Below are 25,260 nucleotides of genomic sequence, written 5' to 3' on the forward strand. Positions count from 1 at the left end.
AAAAATAAAATGCACATATAGTGGCATGACTGTGAGCTCAGCTTTGCTGAAGTTTTTTTTTGCTTCGGCTTTGAAATGATACCAGTTCAGTGTGAAATTGTGTAGCTGATTCAAGGATATAAACTCAAAGAAGAAACTATAGCTAGTGATCTGACAGTGGGTGGGAGCAGGAGAATCTAAGATTTGTTGAGAGTTTATTGAGAGTTTAAGTGTGTGTGTTGATAGTTTGTTCTTATTTCCCATGCTGCTTGAAAAGTGAAGACATAAAGGAATGACTACATTAAATGGTGAGCGTGATTGAGGAAGATGGCATGATTGAGACAGATGTTTATGGATCGGTCCTCTCTTCCTTTGTCCTCAATGCCAGACTTGATGTTTACTATAATTTGGATGTTTGTTCAATTCAAGTTTTGAAGAAAACTTTGAAAACTGTCCTACATCCTATTAGATATTCTATCAGGATGTGGATGTTGAAGGAGCAAACTGTTTCATAGATGGGAGAGTAGTGATGCAATTACCGCACCTCTAGTGGGACCAAATGGAATTGCAAAAACGAGTGTTTGTAAAAGTTTGCCAAACACTCTTCTTTAGAGCAGTTTAGTCATCATTTTTAGGTGAACATGGGAGGCTAATATTTCCATAATTGCCTCAGGAATTCGTTTTTAAAGTAAAAGTCTGTGGCAAACAGTGTTGGGCAGTAACGCATTACTTAGTAATGCGTTACTGTAATTTGATTACTTTTTTAGTAACGGAGTAATTTAACGCGTTATAATTTTCAAAATAGTAATTAGAGTATAGTTACAAGCCGAAGTCTCTATACGTTACTGCCGCTTTCATTGCTGACAGAATGCAGTGTTTTATAATCTAGAGATTGTAAAAAGGATGTTGCACACGCACTGTCGAGTCAAGTGCCAGTGGATTAGAGACCTGCTCCCGCGAGACCCGACGCAACAGAGTGCGGCGCGGGACAAGACGGGCGAGTGCTGGTGCGGGCGGGTAGACACTCGTGTGTGTGCGGGGTGCAGGAGAACAAAATGATTCACGGGACTCCCACAAAATAGAAATATCTAAACATAAAATATCTAAAACAAATAAATTGTTATTCATCTATTGCACAAAAGCAACATGAACTAATATAAAATATAAACGATTAACAGGTGCAAGCGTATGCAGAGTTTCTATTTAGGCTATAACACGTGTTTGCAGCGTTAAGCAATGCAGTGCTGAAATTTGCGTGCTCATGAATCCTCTCATTATAACACACGAATTGTAGCCTTTATGAAAGATTCATAATGCATATATTTATTGTGTTATTATAACAGAGATTTGTGAGATTGCGATGAACAGAGATGTCTTTTAGAAATTATAAATGCAGCGGTCTTTGCTGGCATTCTGCCATGCCAAACCATGCACGCAGCAGCCGCTGCTTTAGTTAAAAATAACAGTGTTCTGTGAATGTTGATGCTTTAATAACAAATATTTATCGGGAGCGTGAATGCTGGGATTTCATAAATTCCATGGAGAAAAAAGTAACGTAACTAGTAATGTAACTAATTACTTTTGAAATAAAGTAATCAGAACAGTAACATGATTACTTTTAAAAGGAGTAATCAGTAATCTGATTACGTTTTCTGAGTAACTTGCCCAACACTGTTTGGGAGACAAACTATGAGAGTAAATGTTACTCTTAACATTTACTAACACATTATTAAAAATCAAAAGTTAATAGACCCGAGCTGACTTGAACTGTATTTTTTTATTAGCCTACAATGATTAATGAATACTGGAGCAAACTGATCTTTCTTTAACAAAAGTGTTACTGTTTAATACATGATAAACAGTCAGTAATCAGTCATTTGATTACATTTTCAGAGTAACTTGCCCAACACTGGTGGTAAACATTGCACACAGTCATACCTCAAATATAAGTTTTGAGTCCACCTTTGAACCTTAATATGTAAAGTTATTACATAAACTTGTACATAAGCATGTAAACTTACATATTTGTGCTGATTGTTGTCCTTATGTATGGAGACAGATCAGCCTAAAAAATAACGCATTTGCAAAACAAAATTCATAAATGCACAGCACAATTTACATTTACATTTACAAAATCCGATTCGTAAATTCAAAACACAATTCATAAATACAAGTAAAAACATAAATATTTCCTCAAATGCTCACACAAATGCATCTTACCTAAATACATTTAAAATGTTTACACAAATATGTATATATCAAGTTCTTGAATTAATTTCCATCACACATTTATGAATGATGTTACATGTATTTATGGATCGTTGAATCTGCATTTGCAAATCGTCACATGTGCGTGGACTGCTTTGAATTTGTGTGTGGTATTTTTGAGACCTTCCTGGCAGGTTAAGATTCATAAATTTCTTTTTTTGGAGGATGTTCCGTTCAGCCAATCGCGGTGAGCTTTTAATCCACCAATCAAAACACTCTTTACTGAACAGACACAAGAAGCTCAACGCTGTGCTTGTACTGTGCAGTGTTCCATGATCGGGTCCTTGATGTAAAGACATTTTAGTGGGTACTCTTTTTTTTTAAATTTATTTATTTATTTATTTTTATTTTTTTTAGCACCTGATTACAATTTCTATAAAATCACATTATGATTTATATCTTTCGCACAAAATACAGCTACCTGGTTAGCCTGCTGTCTTATACACCAAAGTTGCACATACCCTGTTTATTCAGATCAATCTGTAATATTATCAAATAAGTGTTAAATGTCCAGATATTTCATTTAATAACAACAATTATGTAATGTGTTCTGTTGTTGTTGTTGTTAGTAGTAGTAGTATCAGGTTCGCAGTAACTTTTGATCAGGCATTAAAAACAGCTATCACCACCTAAGGGAGATTTCGAACACACACAAGCGAAGAGATTTAGCATGGAGGATGAAAACCACACTCAAGGAGTGAGTAAAGTCGTTAAAGGTTATTAAAGGTTGTTTTAATTAATTAAGTGTGCAGTGTTACAAAGTTATTAGTCCATGCCAGCTTTCTTATATTATAACTGGTGTTTGTAGGAACACTTTAGTAACCACAGGATGAATGGGCGATAAACAATCAGTAAAACAATGATTTTGATGCTAAACTATTGCATAATTTTAAATGCGATTTGTAGTCAGTGGGTTCTAAAGTTACCATTGCGACCAGCTATAATCATAAGAAAATGCCATCAGATAAAAAAATGACTTTACTCACTCGTTGAGTGTGGTTTTCGTCCTCCATGCTGAATCTCTTTGATTGTGTGTTCGAAATCTCCCTTCGGAAATTTGTGTGTGCGGGATGCGTGAGAATAAAATGATTCACGGGACCCCGCAAAATAGAAATATCTAAACATTAAATATCTAAAACAAATCAATTGTTATTCATCTATTGCACAAAAGCAACATGAACTAATATAAAATATAAACGATTAACAGGTGCAAGCGTATGCAGAGTTTCTATTTAGGCTATAACACGTGTTTGCAGTGTTGAGCAATGCAGTGCTAAAATCTGCGTGCTCACGAATCCTCATTATAACACGAATTGTAGACATTATGAACGATTAATTATGCGTATATTTATTGTGTTATAACAGAGATTTGTGAGATATTATAACTATGAACTGAGATGTCTTTTAGAGACTATAAATGCAGCGCTCTTTGCTGGCATTCTGTCATACTGTAACAACGCGCAGTTGTTCTATAGAACGTGGGGCTAACTGGAGCTACGCTAGGCTACTAAACTGCTGCTAAGCTAATTGCTAACAGGATGCTAGCATCTACACATCGAGACTTTTAATTTGGTTATTGGAAAGCGCGAACACACATACGACGCACGACTCTGAGTGTCTCTGTGAACAGTAGCACAGACCGAATAAACCAGCAGGAGACAGTACCACCATTTTTCTCCTTTAACTCTAAACACAAAATATGAACATACACAGGCTAGGCCATATCGCCAAGTGGCTCCCCTACACATCTCGCTCCATGACGGTGACAGCCACACTTTTTATAACAAGGCAGTAAATCAACCAAACCCACCCGAACTAACTTGAACATAAACACAAATAACATTGCTAACGCAAAAACTCAACCATCTTGCTTAACACATAAATCAACTCTAAACAAATACCCATAATGCACCTGGCTGCTAGCACTCACTGCCGGGTCATTACAATACAAACCATTCACGCAGCAGCCGCTTGCTTTAGTTAAAATAGCAGTGTTCTGTGAATGTTGATGCTTTAATAACAAATACTTATCGGGAGCGTGTATGCTGGGATTTCATAAATGTAATGGAGAATAAAGTAACAGTAACTAGTAATGTAACTAATTACTTTTGAAATAAAGTAATCAGAACAGTAACATGATTAATTCATAAATGTGTGATGGAAATTAATTCAAGAACTTGATATATACATATTTGTGTAAATATTTTAAATGTATTTAGGTAAGATGCATTTGTGTGAGCATTTGGGGAAATATTTATGCTTTTACTTGTGTATTTATGAATTGTGTTTTGAATTTACGAATCGGATTTTGTAAATGTAAATTGTGCTGTGCATTTATGAATTTTGTTTTGCAAATGTGTTATTTTTGAGGCTTATCTGTCTCCATACTTATGTGCTTATGATTATGGCTGCAATATTATGACAAAAATCATTATTGTCGAGTATTGTTCTTGATATTATAATAATGATTAATATTGTTGATTAATAAAATACATCAACTTTTTTGTGTTTTTGTGTCTGCTGTTTTGGGGAAACAGCTCGTCATATATTCTGGCTCTGGCTTCACATGTCGGTCCATGACGTTAGTCTAGTCTAGCGCAAGCTATGCAAAAACGCCCGTTATAATAAATGAAACTACAAAATAAATCTTTTATTTACATTACATCTGCACTGTGTTGTTTATGATGAGGGAATTCATGAGCGCAAAGAATTCAATCAGTGAGCGCGCTTACTCAACAACTTCAGAGTTTTCAGTGGTGACTACTGTAGTCTAAGCATCTCTGATTGGCCATTGCATTCCTAAGCTTAACGGAAAAGCATGTTATCAATCAATGCTGCAAAAAAAAAACATCTGATGCAGTGTGAGCGAATAAAAATGTAATTCCACGAATAGTAACTTTTCATTCATTTTCACATTTGTTTTTAATCGAGATGTAATCAATTGTTTAATTGTGCAGGGGCAGTTTTTGCCCCTTTATCTTGAATTTGTAGGGCATTTTTTCCGACCCTGACACAGAGTCATACATACCACAAACATGAGTCTTGGAGATAATTGGACGTTCTAGAAATAGGTCTACTAATAAATATGGCTAATGGCTAACAGGCTAATGGCTACAAATGGCATACTTGTGCACATAAAACTTTATAGGATGAACTATTTTAACCCAAAAATTACACACTTTACTTTCAGGGTTATTGGTTTTTGCAGTCACATTTGAAATTGGGAATTTTCACAAATTTTAGGCAATTCTGAATTTTGCTTGAGGGCGATGTGTTTCTGTGAACTTGTTTTAGTTTTTTTTTTGCCTGTAAAATTTCCCCAAAGTGGCTACACCTTTAGTTCAACAGCCACCACATAAACATATGTTCATTCATAATAAAACACCTTCTCATACAATACATGCCTGTTGACCAGCAACACCTCATCCTCCACTCAATTTTTTTGACCTTATTTGTATATTTGTATAGTTGTATTTTGTATTTTGTATTTAATCTGTGTTTATGTTATCTGTATGCACCCAAGGGTCTGAGAGTAACGCAATTTCAATCCTCTGTGTGTATGTCCTGTACATGTGGAAGAATTTACAATAAAGCAGACTTGAACTTGAACTCTCTGCCCTGGAGATCCTCGTGAAGCATTTCTTTCTTCTATTTCTCTTTCCCAAAGACAAGTTAAATTAGCAGTATGGCGGCGATGCCCCACCGTCTGGTGACTTTCCTCTGTTGCCACAGCGCACAGTGACTGTCAGTGAGAGCCTGATGGCTTAATAGTCTCTCCTGAGTGGATTTGGGCACTTTGCCTGCCTCTGTTTACATGCGTATGTCAGCCTTAAAATATTCAGATGGAGATGTGAAATATTCATATGAGGTACCCACCAGGCCTGGCAGGATCTCCTCCACCCCTCCGCACACACACCTCCCATGCGCTGTCAGTCAGTACAGACCCAGGAGAACGCCGGTGCGAGTATTGTCTCTTTGTAAAGCGGAGGAACGGAATTTGACTGCAACAAAGTGAAACGATTTTTAGCAGAAATTGGTATTTATCTAATGACTTACTGTTACAATTGTCCTGAAGAGAAAATGTATAGACTGCTAAGTAGGCGAATAAACATCAGCAAACCTGCTTTGCCAGTTTTTTTTTTTGCACACCACCGATGTCGGGATTGTCTTTCAAAGCAGGCCGCATACAAATCGCTTCTGCTAGTATATACTACATATGGGTTTATTCAATGTGCACTAGAGCAGAGGAGTGACTAACGTTCTGTGTGAGCGAGTGAGAGAGAGAGAGCGAAAGACAGTGAAAGGGAGGGAGAAGTGGGTACATTAGATAGAGAAAGAAAAGAGTGTGACATTGGGAATTGTTGGCAGCCCTGGTTTCATTGGCGCTTTCTTTGAATGGCTGCGATATGTCCTTGCTTATCTTGACATTCTAATCTCCACGCTGGCCTGAAGATGGTGGGGGATTTATTTAGTCTGCTCTTTGGAATGAATGCAAACAGTGGAATGGCTGGGCCCACCGCAGCCTTCACCTCGTTTCAATCACGCTGGTTAAAATGACTGTGTGATACGGCTTGCATCGCGGCCTGCTCTCATTCTCATTCTCAGTCTCTCTATTTCATTCCCAATCTCTCCCCAGCCTCCTTTTTTGTACCGCCACTTGCAAGGCCTCTGTTTATCTCTGAGCTCCTTCGCTTTTGTGTGATATCAAGGCCACGGAATAGCACATGCCACTGCATTATATTCCTGTGTATGGCTTTTTCATTTTCAACCGTGCATTCTGTCAATATGACTTTTTGTGTGGGTGCATATGAGTTTTGTTTGTTTTTTCCTTAGCGTTTGTGTGTTGAAATGGCGAGAGATGTAGAAGGACCACTTTGAATAGTACATGTATATGGATTAGAGCGAGAGCACAAAAGTCTGTGTGTGTGTGTGTAAAAGGGTTGTGGAAAGTGGCTGACTGAGCAGGCTGTTCTATATATAAATGCCTTGCTAGTTCATAAGTGACGTTAATGATAGAGCCAGGCAGACAATGGCAAGCTGTCAGGGTCAGTAATTGAGTGGGAGGGATGAGCTCTCTTCATTTTAGTCCATCGGTGTCACGGCGACAAGAGCACCACGGCAACTCGTCACCCAGAGATACCAGCCCGCCCGAACAATAGCTCCTGTCCGTCACAGCGCGTGGCCGTCTAGTACTGGCGGGGTTAGTGAGATGATGCTCTTGCCGTAGAAGAGAGAGTACTCATTACCGCGGTACTTCTCCGTACTGCAACGCACACACATCTACATACAACAGATCACTGTCGTCCACAGCAAGGAGCCCTCTGTTAGGTCTGTCGCGAAACAGGATGCTATGCTAAAAGTTTGACTGGAACAATGCTAAATTCTCAGCTAATCGACTTTAAGGGATAGCTCACATAAAAATTCACTCTTATGTCATTCCAAATCTGACTTTCTTTCTTCTGTTTATATAGAAATATAAAAACATACATAAATGTAGATAAACTATTTGACTCCCCTAATCCAAAATGATGACCAATTACTTGTTAATGTTTTGTCCTATAGGATTCAAATCTGTTTTGGGTGTTAGTGCTCAGAGATCAGGCCTTCCACCATTCCAACCTGCCACTTATGTGCAGCCATTGTTTGTGCCTGTGCCGTGAAGGGCTGTTTTACTTGGCAAGAACATGGCCCTATTACTTAGCCTAATTAAAGCAAGGTACATAATTATGCTTAATTGCACACTGTCAGGAGTCACAACCCCCACCCCCACCCAACAACCTTTTTTTTTTTTTTTCCCAGTGTGTGCTGTGTATCATTGCATAATCAAATAGGTCTACAGTCTTTGGAGATTATGTGTGTGTATATACTGTTTAAGTGTACAGATATAGATGTGTATGTGTTTGTGAATATAGATTAGTGAGACGCATGGAGTAAGATCAAAACAAGACTATGAGTCTTTAAATTGCATTCAAACCAGCCGTGTCTTCAAAAAGAGATGACAGAAAGAAAGGTTATGCGGAAAAAATAGAGATGGAGAGATGCTTGTGGGAAACATGGCTTTTCTAGGAATTAAATATTTAAACAAATCAGCATCTCCAATTAGACTGTGTGTGTCTCCTGCTCACTCTGATTAATATCTCATCTGCAGAGGGATTTTATCTACCCCTTGGAAGGGAATGAAGGGCTGTCTTTTTGGTGACTACTTTTCATTCATAAATGGCTTAGTGTGGGTGTAGCTTTTTTATGCATAAAAGCTGTCGAAATGTGTTACATTGACCCCAAATTGCATGAATTCACAGAATATAAAATTATGCATGTAAAATTATGTATTATGTAAAGTATAGATCACTACACATGAGCTATGATCTAAAATGTACATTTTGTAGGAGTTATATACCTAGACAACACACAAAGGCTGTTCCAAAATGTAGTCAGCAGCCTTAAACAGTTATCTAAGATATACTTCATTTTGCCCAAAATCAAAGGCAGCATCTTATACATGCTTCAGGGAAAAGGCAGTCCCAGAATGCATTGGGATGAGCTCTGTGAGTAGAGTTCTGCAGTGATGATGCATTTTTGTAGGTTCCCTTGACAAAAACTCTAATAGGATTTTTCCTTTGGCTTTTGGACTATTGCAGAAAATAAGCTCTGTGACCAACAAACAATTTTGATTCTTACACATTTTTTTCATGATGATAATCTTCACAAATGAACACAACTTTAATGAATTTTAAAGCCTAGATACAGTCTCTAGAAGTAAAAAGCTAAATGTAGGCTATAAATATAACGTACTACACCACGGTCACATGAATTCAACATGTATTCCTATTTAGCCATTTGTTAGCAACTGCATTTTTCAGGACGAGTAAAAGCTTTTAAAAAATAAAAAGAGGGTGAAAATATGTTGAGCTTGTGTTAACCACAGACCTTATTTCAGACAATTAACCAAAACCTGTTAAAAAACCCCATTAACTTCAGGATGATGGAACTGGAAGTGTTAAACTGTTAGCTTGTTAACTCGTTTCCATGTTGTTAGCTTAGCAACATGCTAACATTAATGAAATCCAGCTATTTGAGATATGTAACATTTGCTGTCTATGTAGAGCGTTTCAGTTAGCATGCTATCTTAGCCGTTCACAGACTTTTTTGCATTTCACGTAACTGCTTTTCAATTGTTTTTCTGTGTAAACATGCGATAGACCGTCATCTTTGACCACTGCGCTCACGCTTAACATCTTTTGCAACATCTCACGCATGAGACAGCGTACTAAAAACTGGTTGCTCAGGTTGAAAGTTCAGCTTTTCACAAAACATGTTGTCTTGAATTTTTTTTATTCCACTGTCCTACACCTTGCGTTTTTTAATGTAAAAATGCCTTCTGTGTTAATGGTCCCTTAGAAGATAATTGCCTATTAGGCAGCAGACAATAAAGCAACATACTAGGTCACTAGCTCACTAGAGCTATGATGTTCAAGGTCGCTTTGTCTCAGTATCTGACCACTATCTTTCCTCTGATAAACTTGACTGTACCTTAATGCGGTGAGTCTGTGCCCGGTAGTGCTGGGGGGTAAATCGGGACACTTGCCTCCCCCATCCTCCTCATCCTTGGCCTCTGGAGGTGTCTTAACAAGGACCCTCATCGGAGTAATAAGGATCTCTGGGCTGTCCCTCACCAGCAGGCATATCACAGGTCACCTCTTCTTAAGGTCTCTATTTTAGTTTGTGGCCAACAGCGAAGGCCGTCTCATAACAGGACTGCTCAGCAGGCCTGAGTGCCTGAAATTGCTTTAATGAACGCATATGATATGTATCTATTAATAAAATGAGTGCAAGAGATGTTTGGTTTCTAGGGTCTCCTCATGTATGGGTACTGTACCTGCGAAGGACAACTGTTGGATGCCTGTATATGATTACATCCATCCTGAAAAAACGGCTGGTTTTTAGCTGGCCTCCTAGCCTAACCAAGTGAAAATTTCCCAGAGCCTCTCAAAAAACAGCCAAAAGACCAACTTGACCAGATTGGGAGACCGGCTAAGAATAAAAAAATATTTTTTCCCCTTTATTGTTCTTGTTCTTTCTTTCTTTTGTTCATTCTTTCTTTTTCTTTGTTCTTTCCTTTCATTCATTAATTTTCTTGTTTCTTTCTTTTGGTTCATTCTTTCTCTCATTTGTTCTTTCTTTCTTTCTTTCTTTCTTTCATTCCTTATTTAAATTGTTCCTTTTTTCTCATTCTATCTTTCTCTCATTTGTTCTTTCTTTTTCTTGCTCTTGTTTAATTTGTTCCTTAAATTTTTTTTAGGTCTGTCTTTCTTTCTTTCTTTCTTTCTTTCTTTCTTTCTTTCTTTCTTTCTTTCTTTCAGAAATTCAGAAATTGCAGTGCTGTACTCACACAAGCCTATTATTCCTCGCACATGCCACCTCAGTGACTGTGGTTTGCTGGTATACAATAGTTTTCTGAGAGGTGGGAATATGGTGCTCACAATAGATTCCAGTCCAGAGAGGCCCTTCAATTGTACTCTGGTATGTTGGGAGATTAGTCCTTTTGCTGTGGGGAGTAACAGCTTGACTTTCGGTGGAAAAGGGTTGAAATTCACAATTTGTTCATGTGTGTCTTTTTTCACATCGATAGTGCCTTATGTCTTTGATTTGTTTGTGCAGTTGTTGCACATATCTTGGTGTGTCCTGACATGGTGTTGATAAAAATTACTTGGTATGTGGACAACACACCAGCCTATGCAGTGTTGCTGTTAGCCTGCTGAAATAGCTCATCCACAGCAGCAGGATCTGTGAAGCCTGTGGCTTTATCTGGCCCATGACTCTGTTTGGCCAATGGCTATAGAGCAGCACTGCTCAGGTACAGTACAGTCACGCGATTGAATCACCAGCCTGTAGAGTGCAGAACATCTGCAGAATCCTTGCACGGTGTCTTTTTTTCCACCCTTTTTTCCACTACTTCATTATAATTTTTCCCTCGGCTACAAGCCCAGTCTCTGTTATACACCATGAGTTGATGAGGACTGTGTCAAATGTGTTTATTCGCTCAAATTCTCTCATAATATCTGCTGCTAAGTAGCAGTATTCTCAGCTCTCAGTTCATTTTATGTGTAACGTCAAGATGGTCCCCCAACTACAGATATCTCAGAAAAACTCCCTAATGGCATAATATCTGCCTGCTCCAAGTTCATCTGGAGTGACACAGATTGAGAATGTGTATCTTTGCCCTCTGGGCTAAGTCTTTCCAATAACCCTCATTTGCTAGGTGCCTGAAGTGCTCAGCACAGGGAAAGGCGCAATGAAAATGCCTTATTAATTTTTTTTTGTTCCTATCTAAATGCTTTGAGTCATCCATAGAAGGTGTTTGGACTCTCGATGTGTTCGGACTGTGATGTAACGTGAAGTGGTGTTCGCTTAATGTGTTAGTGTCTTGGCTTTTCCCACAAATGTTTTTTTTCTGGCACTGTTAGCGTCTGTCTGTTGTGATACAGTGAGATGTCACACTTGGGTAGTGTTGTTTAGCAAATCCGTAGACCTTTTGTCTTTTCATTTACACCTTGTTAAAAACCCCAAGCCTAAGACTGTAACATCTTTCTTGTTTCTGTTAGGAACCTGTTTTCTGTTAGGGAAAACAATGTGCTAGTTGCTAAATAGTAGGATCACTTTTGATGTATTAGCCTGATGGGTATCCAGTTTGTAAAAAACCGAGAATGAAGAAAAAAAAAGTAATAGAGGAAATTAAGAATAATGATTATGAAGAATAAAAGAATGACAGTAAGACTGAAACAAAAAATTGACAGCATATTGATAGTATTACATTTTACATATACATGTTATGTGTGTGTGTGTGTGTGTGTGTATAATGTATATATAATTAATTAATTTTAAAATTATGTACTTAAAAAATGAATGCTTTTTCATCATTTTTGAAATAATTTTAGTTTTTTTATTTTATTATTATTGATATTATTTTGTTTTCATTATTATTTTATCTAGAGAAGATACTACAGAGAAGATAAAAATTAAGAAATTAAGATTAATGAACAATAACAAAAATAAAAAGCAATGACAGTAAGTAAAATCAGCAAAATAATTGACAGCACATTCGTTATTACATTAAAACATTTTTTTATTTTAGAATTATATAATTTGTCATTATTATCTCACACAGGTTAAGTTAACCTAGGACTGCCACTGGTGCCTCTTCAAAATAATGGCACCCCTTAAAACATGGTATCAGGTTTTGCAACGTATTTATTAATATAAGAATTACATATTCACAGAAAGAGCAGGAGGGACGTTAGAAGAGGCGTCAACTCAAATGTGTGTGAGCATATCCGAGGGAAATATGAATGTGTGCACGTGTGTGTACGTGCACACAGGTGGCTCTAAATAGCTTGCCTCTTCCCTGGTGGACCGGGGTTTGCTGTGTCCGGAGTTTTGCTTTGTCCAGGGCTTTCTCTCTAATTGGGCCCTGGTGAGGTCTCACTTAAGGCAGAGGGAGAGTAGCGTTCTACCTGCACTGCCCATGCTGTTCCCATCACAGCCACTTCCCCCATAATGCCACTTAATTCCCCGAGAAGTGGCACACTGCAGCAGTGGCCAGCCGGAGGAAAGGTGTCGTAATGCATCTGGACCCGACATCGCCCCACAGGGATAATAGCCCTGATTGCTCCTGATTCCCCGTCTCCACAAAGTACCTCATGTAAAATAAGTGACATTTAAAAGGCATCAAGATGTGAAAAGGAGCCAGGGTGTGCACCAGAGAAAACAAGAGAGAGAGCAGGGGAAGTAGTAAGCTTTTCACCTGGAAAAAAAAAAGTCCCTTCTTTTGCCAGCAGGGGAGCGACAGAAAAGCGATAAGCCTTGTGTCGCGAGCTGACCCTCGCTGCTAAGCTTTTTAACTTCCCCCTGTCTGTACTGCTTTTCTCTCTCCCCACACAAATCCACACTCACACACACACACACACACACACACACACACACACACACACACACACACACACACGGAAAGAGAGAGAAGGAGGCAGAAAAAGAGAGACGCTTGCAGTGGTTTGACATTGCTTCTGGGAAGTGCTTGAGTCGGTGTGCTAAAAATCATTTCGGGTTAGATAGAAGCCCCGTGACCTGGCCCGGGGATATCACCCCACTCATCTCCGTTTAGAGTGAAAAGCGGCAATGCAAAGCACAGCCTGCAGGCGCCCTGCTTGCCCGTTCTCAGACAGAGAGAGAGAGAGAGAGAGTCAGAGAGAGATACGGAGGGAATGCAGTGGCCCTTGCTGTATACAGTGTTGAGTGTACAGCCAGCATATGTGCCCTATGGAACGCTCTGTGACCTTAATGCTCCACCACAAATGCAAATCACTGACTCATTCAACTCAATCACGCACTGGAGCCGTTTGTCTCTCGTCTGTTGCTTATTTTTCATTTAACAACTTATTTTTCTTGTCTCTGTCCCTTTCTCTTTTATTCTCTTCCCTGGAATGTCAGGAAGGGTCACAGTGAACTAATTGTTCAAAAACGAGTTGATTAGATTATCTAAATGTAGCTTTAACATGTTGCAAACTTTTTCAAGAAGGTTTTAGTATACAAACAAAATGACAGTTGCACATGTCAGCACATTAATTGAATAAAAGATTACATTTTGTGCTGAAGTAATATTTAATTAAAATAAATGTTGTATAAAATATATATAAATATAAATGTATACACACACCAATATGTATATGTACAGTGTATATGTATATGTATAACTTTATAAAGCAATAAAACATTTTTTGAAGCATATTATTTTAAATGTAAAAACTTTTGTGTTTTTCATACCATAATTACAATAAATTACACTTTTTTTAACAATTATCTTTTTTTTAATAAATGATAGGTAATGTCAAGATGTTGAGTTTAAGCTTTGGATAGGAAAAATGCTCCTAGATCTGGATTTATGCACAGCAGAGCAGTAAACATATGTAGTAGGCAGTTGATACTTGACAAGTCAGTCATTAGGGGCCCTGGCCCCTAACACACCTGGCGCTGGCCCCGCTGCTTGGCTAGATGTGATCTGGGGCTTATTGTTGCAGGCATAAAACATAAAATGACTACAGGTTTCAGTCTTGTAGTGTGCTTAAGGGAACAAGCAACCTCAAGTCATATATTTATTATATGAATCGATTAATATTCACTGGTAGGGTCAAAAACTGGTTGCAGTATGGACAGTTTGCATGGTGACACATTGTCATGGTTACAGTTCAGAAGTAAGTTCCGTCTTTATGATAGACAATGCTGCCCTTGAGATGCGTGCGTGTGTGTGTGTGTGTGTCTGTCTGTCTGTCTGTCTGTCTCTGGCCTGTCCATTGTTATAGCAGTTAACACATTCTCACCTGTACACATTAAATCTCTCTCTCTCACACACACACACACACACACACACACACACACACACACACACACACACACACACCTGCAGCAGTGGATAACTGTTCACACGTTATCACCCACTGAGCACACACATTTTCTCACAGTGCTGTTCCTGTATCCCCTACAGGGCCGTGCAGTAATGTAGGTTAAGATAGCTGCCAACGAGAGTGATGTGATGCTATATAACAAGGGAAGTGGGCCACACTGACACTATTTTCATCTGACGACTTGTTTTTAATATGTATATGATAGGAACTTTTTTCCAGATGCATAAATAAATATTTTTGCTAAGTAATTCTTGTTGAAAGACCTTTTGTTCCTGGAGACTGGTCATTAATAGGGGTCGACAGATATGTGACCCTGGATCCCAAAACCAGTCTTAAGTCGCTGGGGTATATTTGTAGCAATAGCCAAAAATATATTGTATGGGTCAAAATTATAGATATTTCTTTTATGCCAAAAATCTTTATGATATTATGTAAAGATCATGTTCCATGAATATATTTTGTACATTTCGTACCGTAAATATATCAAAACTTAATTTTTGATTAGTAATATGCATTGCTAAGGACTTCATTTGGACAACTTTAAAGGTGATTTTCTCAATATTTAGATTTTTTTGCACCCTCAGATTCCATATATTCAAATAGTTGTATCTCGGCCAAATATTGTCCTATCCTAACAAACCATACACCAATGGAAAGCTTATTCAGCTTTCAGATGACGTTTAAATCTCAATTTCGAAAAATTGACACTTAAGACTGGTTTTGTGGTTCAGGGTCACATATGGATTTTTTTGATGGGCGATCCTGATATTTTAGAGAGCAGGGTGGCCGAAAGCTGATACATATGATATCACAAATTTATTTAAAAACAGTATAATTTTATTTTTCACAAATAAAAGCAATGTTATAAAATATGAATAAAAGTAAGGGAATCTTTTTTTCCCCAATAAAGACAAGTTAGCGCTAATTTTACATTTAGCACACGGTATGATATAAATATGACAGTGACAAACTGGCTAGAGCACAGCATATTTTGAAATCAAGAATTTAGGGTTTGTCAACATTAAACATAGACCGCTCCATGTGTTCTCGCGCTGCCGTTCTAAGCATTTTCAAAATCAAAGTCTTGCACACCACTAAAATAAAAGTCCCTGCTTCTGACATATCTTTCGAACAGAAAATAATATCAGTCAACGCAGATAATTAAAATATATATGTATCAGCCTTGGCAATAACCTCAAAAAAAGTGGTAATATGCTCAGAGGTAATTACCCGCATGCACTAAAACAATTCATTTCTCACAAAAGAGAGATATTTTGTTAGCAAGTGCCTTTACAATATCTCATCACCCCTCTTTTTTCCTCATCTAACTCTTTCCCCGCTCCTTCTCTCTCTATTCATCCCTATCATTTCTCTCCCTCTCACTTTAATTGTTTATATGCATTAACATTCCCCAAATAGACCTTGTTCAGGTGACAGGGCTGTAATTTGGCAGGCCCCTGTTCCACGATGCAGCAGAGAGAAGTAAGCAATTTAGGCTTGCGCGGCGCCTGTAATCTGGGGTTGTCAACGGCCCGTGCTGTTCCAGCCAATGCTAATCAATCAGCTGCGGCCTGCACCCGCTCATCTGACCGGCTTAGCCCCCACACCCGCGTGCTGATATATCTATTAGTCTGCCGTCAACACCGCGCCGCTGCGAAGATGAGATTCCGCCAGCTTTGGCATTTTCACTCACAGATAAGTAAGCTATCAGGCCACCGGATAAATAGCAGAGCAAAGAGTTGCCCCGGCCCCCACGCATGCCGGTGACAATGCAGCGATAGCTCTTCTCCCCTCATTATACGCCGCCACCCCTAATCCAAAAAAGTTGTTTACCAAGTGAGGAGGGCGGCCTTATCTACCCGAGGCACAGTGTTGCGGCTTTGAAAACACACTCGTGTGCGCAGCTAGGCAAGACGGAAAGGCTTTTTTCCTCTGTATTCTGTCATTTCGGTGTGCTGGAGCTGTGTGGTTAGAGGCTTGCTTTTTTGTTGCTCGGTGTGTTCACTGAAAATTGCTGAGGGGTGTGTGTGTCTGTATGAATGCCAGTGTGGGTTTGCATTGTAAAAGATTAAGCTTTTTGAATGTGAACCGAGTATTTTAGGAGTGGGCGGTATGTCCAAATACGTCATGGTATGAGTAATATTTTAAGACGGTAACAATATACTGTATAATGCATATATGAATGTAAAATATATATATAAATAATAGTTTTATATAATAATTTTTTTTTAATCTTTTTTTTATTAGCTTGTCTTTAATGATGCTTCATGAGGAGTGCTTTCCCTCTTTAAAGTACACAGTCTTGTATCTTTGTCTTTTTGTTTGATTTTCAAATACCTTTTTGCTTCAAATCAAAGTTTGTAATGTTGTGATTCACCTTGTAGCTGGTTGGTTTGGTTCAAGGCTTACAGCTCTTGAACAAGGACTTTTTAAAAATCCCCATGGGAAAAATGAATTGAAAAAAAATACTTCTGGAACCAGAACACTGAAATAATGAGTGGGCACTGTTGCACTCTGCGGCGGACATGACCTAGCATTGTGCATCAAAACAAAATTGCTGCATCATTTTATAATCAACAAAGTGCCTATCTGTGACACCCTTTGTAACTCAGAATCATATCTTTATCATATCTGTAACCATACTGATTAAGATCTCATTTAGAACATTAAACTTCTTAAATCTGTATTATGGGAAGTTTCTGTATAAGGCCCCAGGTCTTAAACAGCCATAAATGGTTTCTTTCTACATCCTTTTGTTGAACTCTTGCATGGACTGTACTCCATGTTGGAGACAAGATTGTACCTCTGATTGCTGCAAACCTCAACTCTCCCCATCCTCTCCAAGCAACACAGTGACTTTGGTGGTCTGTGGTTGTACGTGTGAGAGTGAGTGTGTGTTCAGTAATCCTGAGTTGGAGTAAAGTAGCGGTGTGAGGGAACAGATTGCAGTTGATCATGCTGAAATGCGCTCCTATCCATTATTGGATCTGAAATGGAGGAGGCTTAGGAATTATCAGAGGCCGGCGGTAATGTGGAGATCATCTGGAGAAAGCTCATGGCCCCACCACGTCCTGAAAGGGAGGAGGGAACGCTCAACTTTCTCTTTTTTTTGTTCTCTTTCCTATATCTTAGATTTTTAGTGTCATGCTGTGTGATTGATTTATTATAGGTTTTTAGCTAAAGCTATATGGCATGTTAATCTATGACTTCAGCATTTAACCACTCATAAAGTAAACTGGTTGTTTGTCTTGTTCATTGTTCTGTTTAAGCCCATGACGTTGAGGGTCTCTACATATATATGCAAGCAAACAAGTCGCTCCAGTACACTGTGGCTATAGTGTGTACGTAAGTAAGTGCTGGACGGCATCTGTGTGTCTCATCCCAGCTCATATGATTAGTGTCTGGCATTTCCACTGGGATTAGCCAGGCGCTGCGCTTTTCCAAAGTTCACAAGGTTAAGAGTTCACCAACACATAGGCTGCTTGCAGGAGGACCACAATAGCTTAGTGGTAGTGGGAAATTTCGTCACCACTTGCCGCACCAAGGAAAATTACCAGCACTTTCTAACCCTAACAAGTTTAAGACCCTTCATCTTTAAGTTCAGTAGAGGACAATATAGCTAAAAGACACCAAACACCTAGTTTGTTCAGCTAGCATTGTGAGCTGCTGTTTAATGCTGTATATCTATGTTTGTTTAATAGCACTTGTTATGGGTTTTACATCAAATTTGAGGAAAGAAGAGGTAAAGAAGGAACAAAGGTTTGAAGATAAGTGAATGGAGGTAAAGAGTGTGTCTCATTTGGTAATTGAAGGTGAGAAGTGATTGCATTATCCCAGGAAGAGCTTTTATCTGCTATCACCTCATGGCTTCTTCATTTCCTCAAGTGCATCTTGACTCCTGGCCAAAATAAAACTCACACCTTTGCATACATTGTTCTGTGCCTATAAGTTTCTAGTTTAAATTCAAGTTTCAGATTCAAGACTTTTAGTTTCCCTCTTTGTGTCCATGTCAATACTAAATGTACTTAAACTACCGTTCAAAGGTTTGGGGTTGGTAGGACTTTTTTATATGTTCTTGAAAGTCTTGTTCACCAAGGCTGCATTTATTTGATCAAAAATATAGTAAAAACAGTTATATTGTGAAATAGTATTACGAAATATATTAAAATAACTGTTTTCTATTTGAATATACAGTATTTAAAAATGTAAAGCTACGTTTTCAGCAGCCGTTACTCCAGTCTTTAGTGTCACATGATCCTTCAGAAATTCTTTTATTATTCTGATTTGGTGCTTTTTAATATTCTTTTAGTCTTCTATTTCTTCTTAATATTTTTGTGGAAACTGATAATTTTTTTTCAGTGTACTTTGATTAATAGGAAGTTCAAAAGAATAGCTTTTTCACTTTTGATCAATTTAGGGCATGCTTGCCAAAAAAAAAAATCTGACCCCAAACAATAATGTCATTATGCAAACCCATTTTATATAATTTGGTTATGCATTATTGGATAATTGTTGCATAACTAGAGGTGTAAAGTATTTGAGTAAATGTAATTAGTTACTGTACTTGAGTATCTTTTCGGGTACTTTGTAGTTCTACTGAGTATCAAAGATATTAGCAACTTTTACTCTTTACTTCACCACATTTTTGAATGAGTATCTGTACTCTTTACTCCACTTCATTTGAAATCAGTGTTGCAGTTACACATTACATTTTGCATGGACCTAGCTTTTTCTGTGGCAGTTTATTTCTGCTACAAAATACATGATACTGCCTATTACAGGTCACTGAAAGTACTACGTTTTGCCCTTACTCACCCAAACTTGTCAACAAGGCTACTTTATGTGAATGCAAGTTCCTCAGCAAGTATTTGTGAATCAGAGGTGTTTTATATATGAGATGAGGACATGACTGCAGCCGGCAATGAGGCCCAAACCAGCACATCCACTGCAAGAAGGCTTCGGCTTTTTAATTTTACTTAACATTATTTTATTTATCCATTATACTGAAGAGACCTTTTTGAAAGATATTGTTTTTTGTTTTGTTTTGTAATTTTGAGGTGTTCTCCACAACGTTACAGTTTTTCACTGGCATGTCACTTTGAGCCTATATTTAGTATAAGTAAAATACTTAAGTACTGTTAAAATCAGATACTCTAAGACTTTTACTTGAGTTGTTTTGGAATTGGTGACTTGTAACGTGTAGTGGAGTAATTTTAAGTATGGTTTTTAGGTACTCTTTACACCTCTGTGCATAACATAGTATTTCATAGTCATGTTTATTTTTATAGCAATTTTGACTGTCTCAAAGCAGCTTCACAAGAAGTTTTTTTTTGCTTTAGATTTGTTGCACATTTACTGCAATTTTTCTGCACATAAACTGTATTTGTGAAGGTAGTGCATTGTCGCTATTCAGCACACAGTGAATAAAAAGAAGAAACTGTGTACTTCAGCTGAGAGTAGGGAAAGAAATCCACCTATTGCCATAATTTTATCTCAGCATATCATTATTGAAAAGACCTCTAAAATCTGAAAAACTCCTGCCCTTATTAAGGAGCCCCTATGTTATCTCACCATTTGTACAATTGCTGAATCAATCCATTTCAAATGTCATTTTTAAAAATGTCTAACTTATGAGAATGTCATTAAGCCATTTATACTCTGAGAGTTTATTTGAGAAACCTCAAGCATTTTCACCAGAAATGTTCTTTGATGTATGTAACAGTACAGCAGTTAATAAATGAAGACATCACAAGCCTCTATTACACTTGAGCATAGTTCTAGTTTTATCAAAGTGATACAATTTAGCCCATCATTCAAACTCACAGTTATTGGATTTTTAAAATTCCAGTCATATAAATCATAGGCTGAGACTTCAGAGATTACAGTCAGCCAAATTAATCGGCACAAGTAGGCCTCCTGGATGAGCCTAGAAGTTGTTGTTGTGACCTCTAAGTGTCATAAGTTGTATTTTTTTCTGTCTAGCTACAATCCTTATGTGATAAATCTTACACTATAGCCTCTCAAAATGTCAGATGGTTCATCAGCAAGTGGAATAGCAAGCAGGTGCTACCGCCTTTTAATGGCAGAGGCATATGTTGACGTTTTATCAATAGATATTATTAAATCTTTCTTGGGTGAGTTAATCTCAAGATGATGGTGCAGAGAGGTTGAGAGAGACAGGCTTTAACAGGCCTTCCTGAAAGGCAGGTCATAAGCTGCTTATTAAATCGACTCTGTCTTACACACACACACACATTTTTTCACCCTCTCTCTAACCCTCTGTATTACTGCTATTCTTGCATGGACTGAACAAAAACATTAGCCGGGCCATCCTGCAAAACAGCACCACTGATGTCCTTCACACACCTATTTGAAAAATTTTAAAGAAAGTTTAAGAATAGCAAAAGAATAGCTGATAAAAAATTTACTTTGTTGTAACATACATTTTTTTAAATACAAAATGCCTTTTTGACAATCCAGTAATGTTATTAGATTTTTTTTCTTCCTTTTCTTTCATAATAATGACCATTTTTTAACTCTTCCTTGCCATTTTATCCATAATTAGCACTTTTTGTTTAATAACTAAATGGAAATAAAAGCTAGCATTTTGATTTTCCCTCTCTATTATTATTATTGTTGTTATTATTATTATTATTTTGCTTTTATTTTAGTTGATAATGATATTATGCATTTTAAAAAATGAAGTTATGTAAAGTTAAGTAGCACTTGAAGCACTTGTTACTGTTATATTTTTCCCTTTTTGCAGTAATATTCTAAAACAAAATCTGTCATAATGACATTAATTTTCATAATTTTCCAGACGTGAATTCTTTCAGGACAATTTAAAGTATCCTCTTATAATTTTATCTCACATTCCCTACGTTTATGAGTAGGGGATACTGTTAAAATGTCAACCCTGTTACCTTTAACCTTGTGATAATTAAAAAGTGTATATTTGTGCGAATATTGATATTTAATTCTCCTAAGAAGTACCTTGTGTCATAATGCTGGGAATTAAAAGTTTACAGTCTTTTTGTAAGCATATTTAGATTATGACATTAAAATCTGTTAATTAATGGTATAGATCACTAAAAATGAAACCTATAGAAACGTGGAACATAGAAGATATTTTAATGCTGCAAATGGGTTTTTGTCCATACAATTGTATGTCAATGGTAAAAACATTCTTCCCAACATTCTTCGAAATATTTTCTTTTGTGTTCCACAGAAGAAAATAAGTCTTACCTGTTTGGAATGACATGAGGGTGAAGTGATAACAGAGTTGTTATTTTTGAATGAACTATCCCTTTAAACTTGAGCCACAATTAAATTTTTAATATTTAAACATGTTTTTTTTGTCTGACAGAATGGTTAAAATGTTACAGAAAGGTGCACACATTTCCCAGCACTCACAAACCAAAAACACTGTTTTCTTTCTTCTTTCTTTTAAAACACTTCACAAATTTATACATGAAGATATGTTGCAAACGAAAGTAAAGTTACACACACAAATCCAAACACATACGAGCTCCCATCAAAGGCAGACAGCTTAGGGGTCTAAGTTTATTGAAATGACTATTTTCCTTAGCTGCATGTATGTATGTGTGTGTCTGAGAGACAATAGCAGCTTTATGGCTCTTGCTGGAGCTAGCAGAAGGAGCAGAGGCTGACAGTGGGTGATAAGACCACCAGTCTGCTTCTTGTGATAATCATTCGCTGGACCCCCACTCACTCTATGCACAGCTTACAAGCCTAAGTAGCCAGAATCTTGTGTGTGTGTGTTGGAACCAAACTGTATCGAGCAGGGAGCGTTCTTCATGAACAGAGAGAAAGTGCCAGTGTAAAAGAGAGTGAGACACTGTCCTTATGTTGCATCATGTGAAGGTTACCAAGTAGGCTTGTAGCATCCTTGTGTGAGGTTATGGTATGTAATAAATTGAATGTTTCCTTGCAGTCTTTGATATATAATGTTCATCATAGTAACTTTCAGTTTTTTTATGATCTGGCCATCTATACTGAGCATTAAAGAATCTCTCTCATCCATTATGCAAGGAAATGTGAGATAAAATGTGATGGTTATACTATAGTAACTACATGACATGATTGACTAGATGAATGTTCACTAAAAAAAAAAAATTTGTTATGTGTAGTAATTTTATATATTTTTTTTGTAGTTATGCATATACAATTATATTTCTTTTTAGTAAAACATTATTTATTAAAATAATTCACTAATTTAACCGTAAACAAATGTTCATCTGGTGAAAAAAACTAAATACTGAATAAAACTAATAAAAAAATGTAGTGGCAATTATGTATAGAGACAGAGAGAGATCAGATAAATTAATACTTTTAATCAGCAAAAATGCATTGAAGGGATCAAAAGTAAAAGCATTTATAATATTACAAAAGATTTATATTGTAAATAAATGCTGTTCTTTTGAATTTCCAGTTCATCTCAGTCAGAATCCTAAAAAAAAGATCAGTTTATGTTTCTTGAGCAACAAATCAGCATGTTAGAATGATGCAAGATGATGAAGGTCATGATGAAGACTGCAGTGATTGCCATCAAAGGAATTAATTAAATGTAAAAAATACATTAAAATTGAATAGAAACGGTTAATATTTCACAATATTACTGTTTTTACTGTATTTTTGATCACAAAAATTGAGCCTTTAATTTTTTTTTTAGAATTTTCGAATGGTAGTATATGTTCTCCTAACTATCACTTTTAATGCATTAATGCTTTTAATCTATTTCCTGCCCCTAAACATCACTGTAAATCATATGAGTTATGATTGGTGGTTTAAATATATCAGTCAGACGGCCCTTTCATATCTGAATGGATGACTCATAGCCAGATTATGCTCTGATGTGCACTAAATTTAATGTGATAGTGAAAATTGTGTAGTAATACCCGGTATTGTAAACAAACTTGGCGGTTTGGTGCACTAGTAAGTACCATCACACTTCATACACTCTATCTAACTGCTCTCTCTTTCTCTTTCAGGTGTCTGGCCTTCTGAAGAGGTGATGGCCTACTATTGCCTGAAGAAACGTCACATGTTTACGTGAGCCCCCTTCTCTCTCTCTCTCTCTCTCTCTCTCTCTCTCACTTTGGCCATATGACAGAGAAGCAAGGGGCACTTTTTGATTTGTACTCAAGGCGGTACACAAGCCTTTGATTTCCTGTTTTTACATTCAAGAGGCAGAAGAGGAAAGAGAGGCTTATCGATCACACAGCAGCAAGCTGAAGGTCAACTGGGCATATAGAGACAGAGCAGGGTTTTGCGCCCTTGGGCCAATGCTTCTATAGGATTGTGTGTGTGTGTGTGTGTGTGTGTGTGTGTGTGTGTGTGTGTGTGTGTGTGTGTGTGTGTGCGAACGGAGGATGTTAAGACCTGTGATCTGTTGTGATTTGGTCTGGTGCATATTCAGACCTCTAAATTAAACACTGAAGTTAATTTGCATGTGTATGTGTGTGTAGTATGTTTGAGCGTGTGTGTGTGTGTGTGTGTGTGTGTGTGTGTGTGTGTGTGTGTGTGTGTGTGTGTGTGTGTGGATGTGTGCTCTTGTTCCTGTATGTCATCAAGGACTGTCACCCTCTCGCTATCTTCCAGACCTGTTATCAGGCACTCACCAAAAAGAGAAAAAGAGGAGGATAAAGCAGAACAAAAAAAAAAGTCAATTTACAGAGAGCGCCCATCTCTTCTCTTCATCCCTCTGGTTTTTTGCCTTTCTTTCCACTAGCCCAATGTACAGCCAAATAGCTACCTGTCACTGGGGCTTTGTCCCCGCCGCGGCTCATACTAGCAGTTTTGTGCGCATTAATTTTTAATTGCACTCCCTCATACAACAATCGCTCTCTCTTCATCCTCCACTCTGTCTCTCTGTCAATGGAAGGTGTCGGATCATGGGCTGAGAGCAGACAAACACGTGGAGACTGTTGTCACGGAGCAGAGAAATGACTGGCAAAATGATGAAGTCAAGCTGCCTGCGTGTGTGTGTGAGAGAAGACAGTTCTGGTGTGTGGTTTTGGGCTGCTTTTGATCTACAAGGACTCTCTACTGTATATTTTGTGTATGACAAACACAAATGAACTCTATGCAAATTATAGTCTTTGTGTAAATTCTCCATTCCTGTGAGAATTATATGAATTACCTTTCATTTGAATTATTTTGTTCGAGTGCGTAGGTCTCTGGATATACAATAGGTATGTGTCTGAGTGTACTGTTGCGGTGTGACTCAAAAATGGCAGGTTTGTTCTGAGAAAACAAAATGCTATTAATAAAATAAATTCCCATTGGGGCTTATTTACTTTTTTAAGGGTGGGGAAAATACTTTCAATATCTGTCTATAGTTATTGACATATGGTTTAAAGGCTATTTGTCCAGTCAAACTCTTCTGCAGAAGCTAGGCTAATTAGCCATATGCTAAAATGTTTGCAAACATGTTCACTTGCAATGAGGATAAGTGTTTTGTGCCAACCTCAACGTGTTTTGTGTTGTGAGATTTGACTACCGAGTACATACAATTATCAAAATTCATGAAGCATTT

At 37.5% G+C, this 25,260-nt stretch overlaps 1 protein-coding gene across 1 annotated transcript in view; it reads left to right on the forward strand.

Annotated features, from left to right (window-relative positions):
* Window positions 1-25,260, forward strand: part of LOC107585255 (calmodulin-lysine N-methyltransferase-like) — a 121,305-nt gene that overhangs the window by 59,209 nt on the left and 36,836 nt on the right. The window contains exon 4 of the mRNA XM_016272198.1: window positions 23,714-23,774. Coding sequence (XP_016127684.1) covers window positions 23,714-23,774 — 61 coding nt within the window. The remainder of the gene's footprint in view (window positions 1-23,713; window positions 23,775-25,260) is intronic.

This window comes from Sinocyclocheilus grahami, unplaced genomic scaffold (genome assembly GCF_001515645.1).
Source record: "Sinocyclocheilus grahami isolate Dianchi unplaced genomic scaffold, SAMN03320097.WGS_v1.1 scaffold68.1, whole genome shotgun sequence".
Taxonomy (NCBI): domain Eukaryota; kingdom Metazoa; phylum Chordata; class Actinopteri; order Cypriniformes; family Cyprinidae; genus Sinocyclocheilus; species Sinocyclocheilus grahami.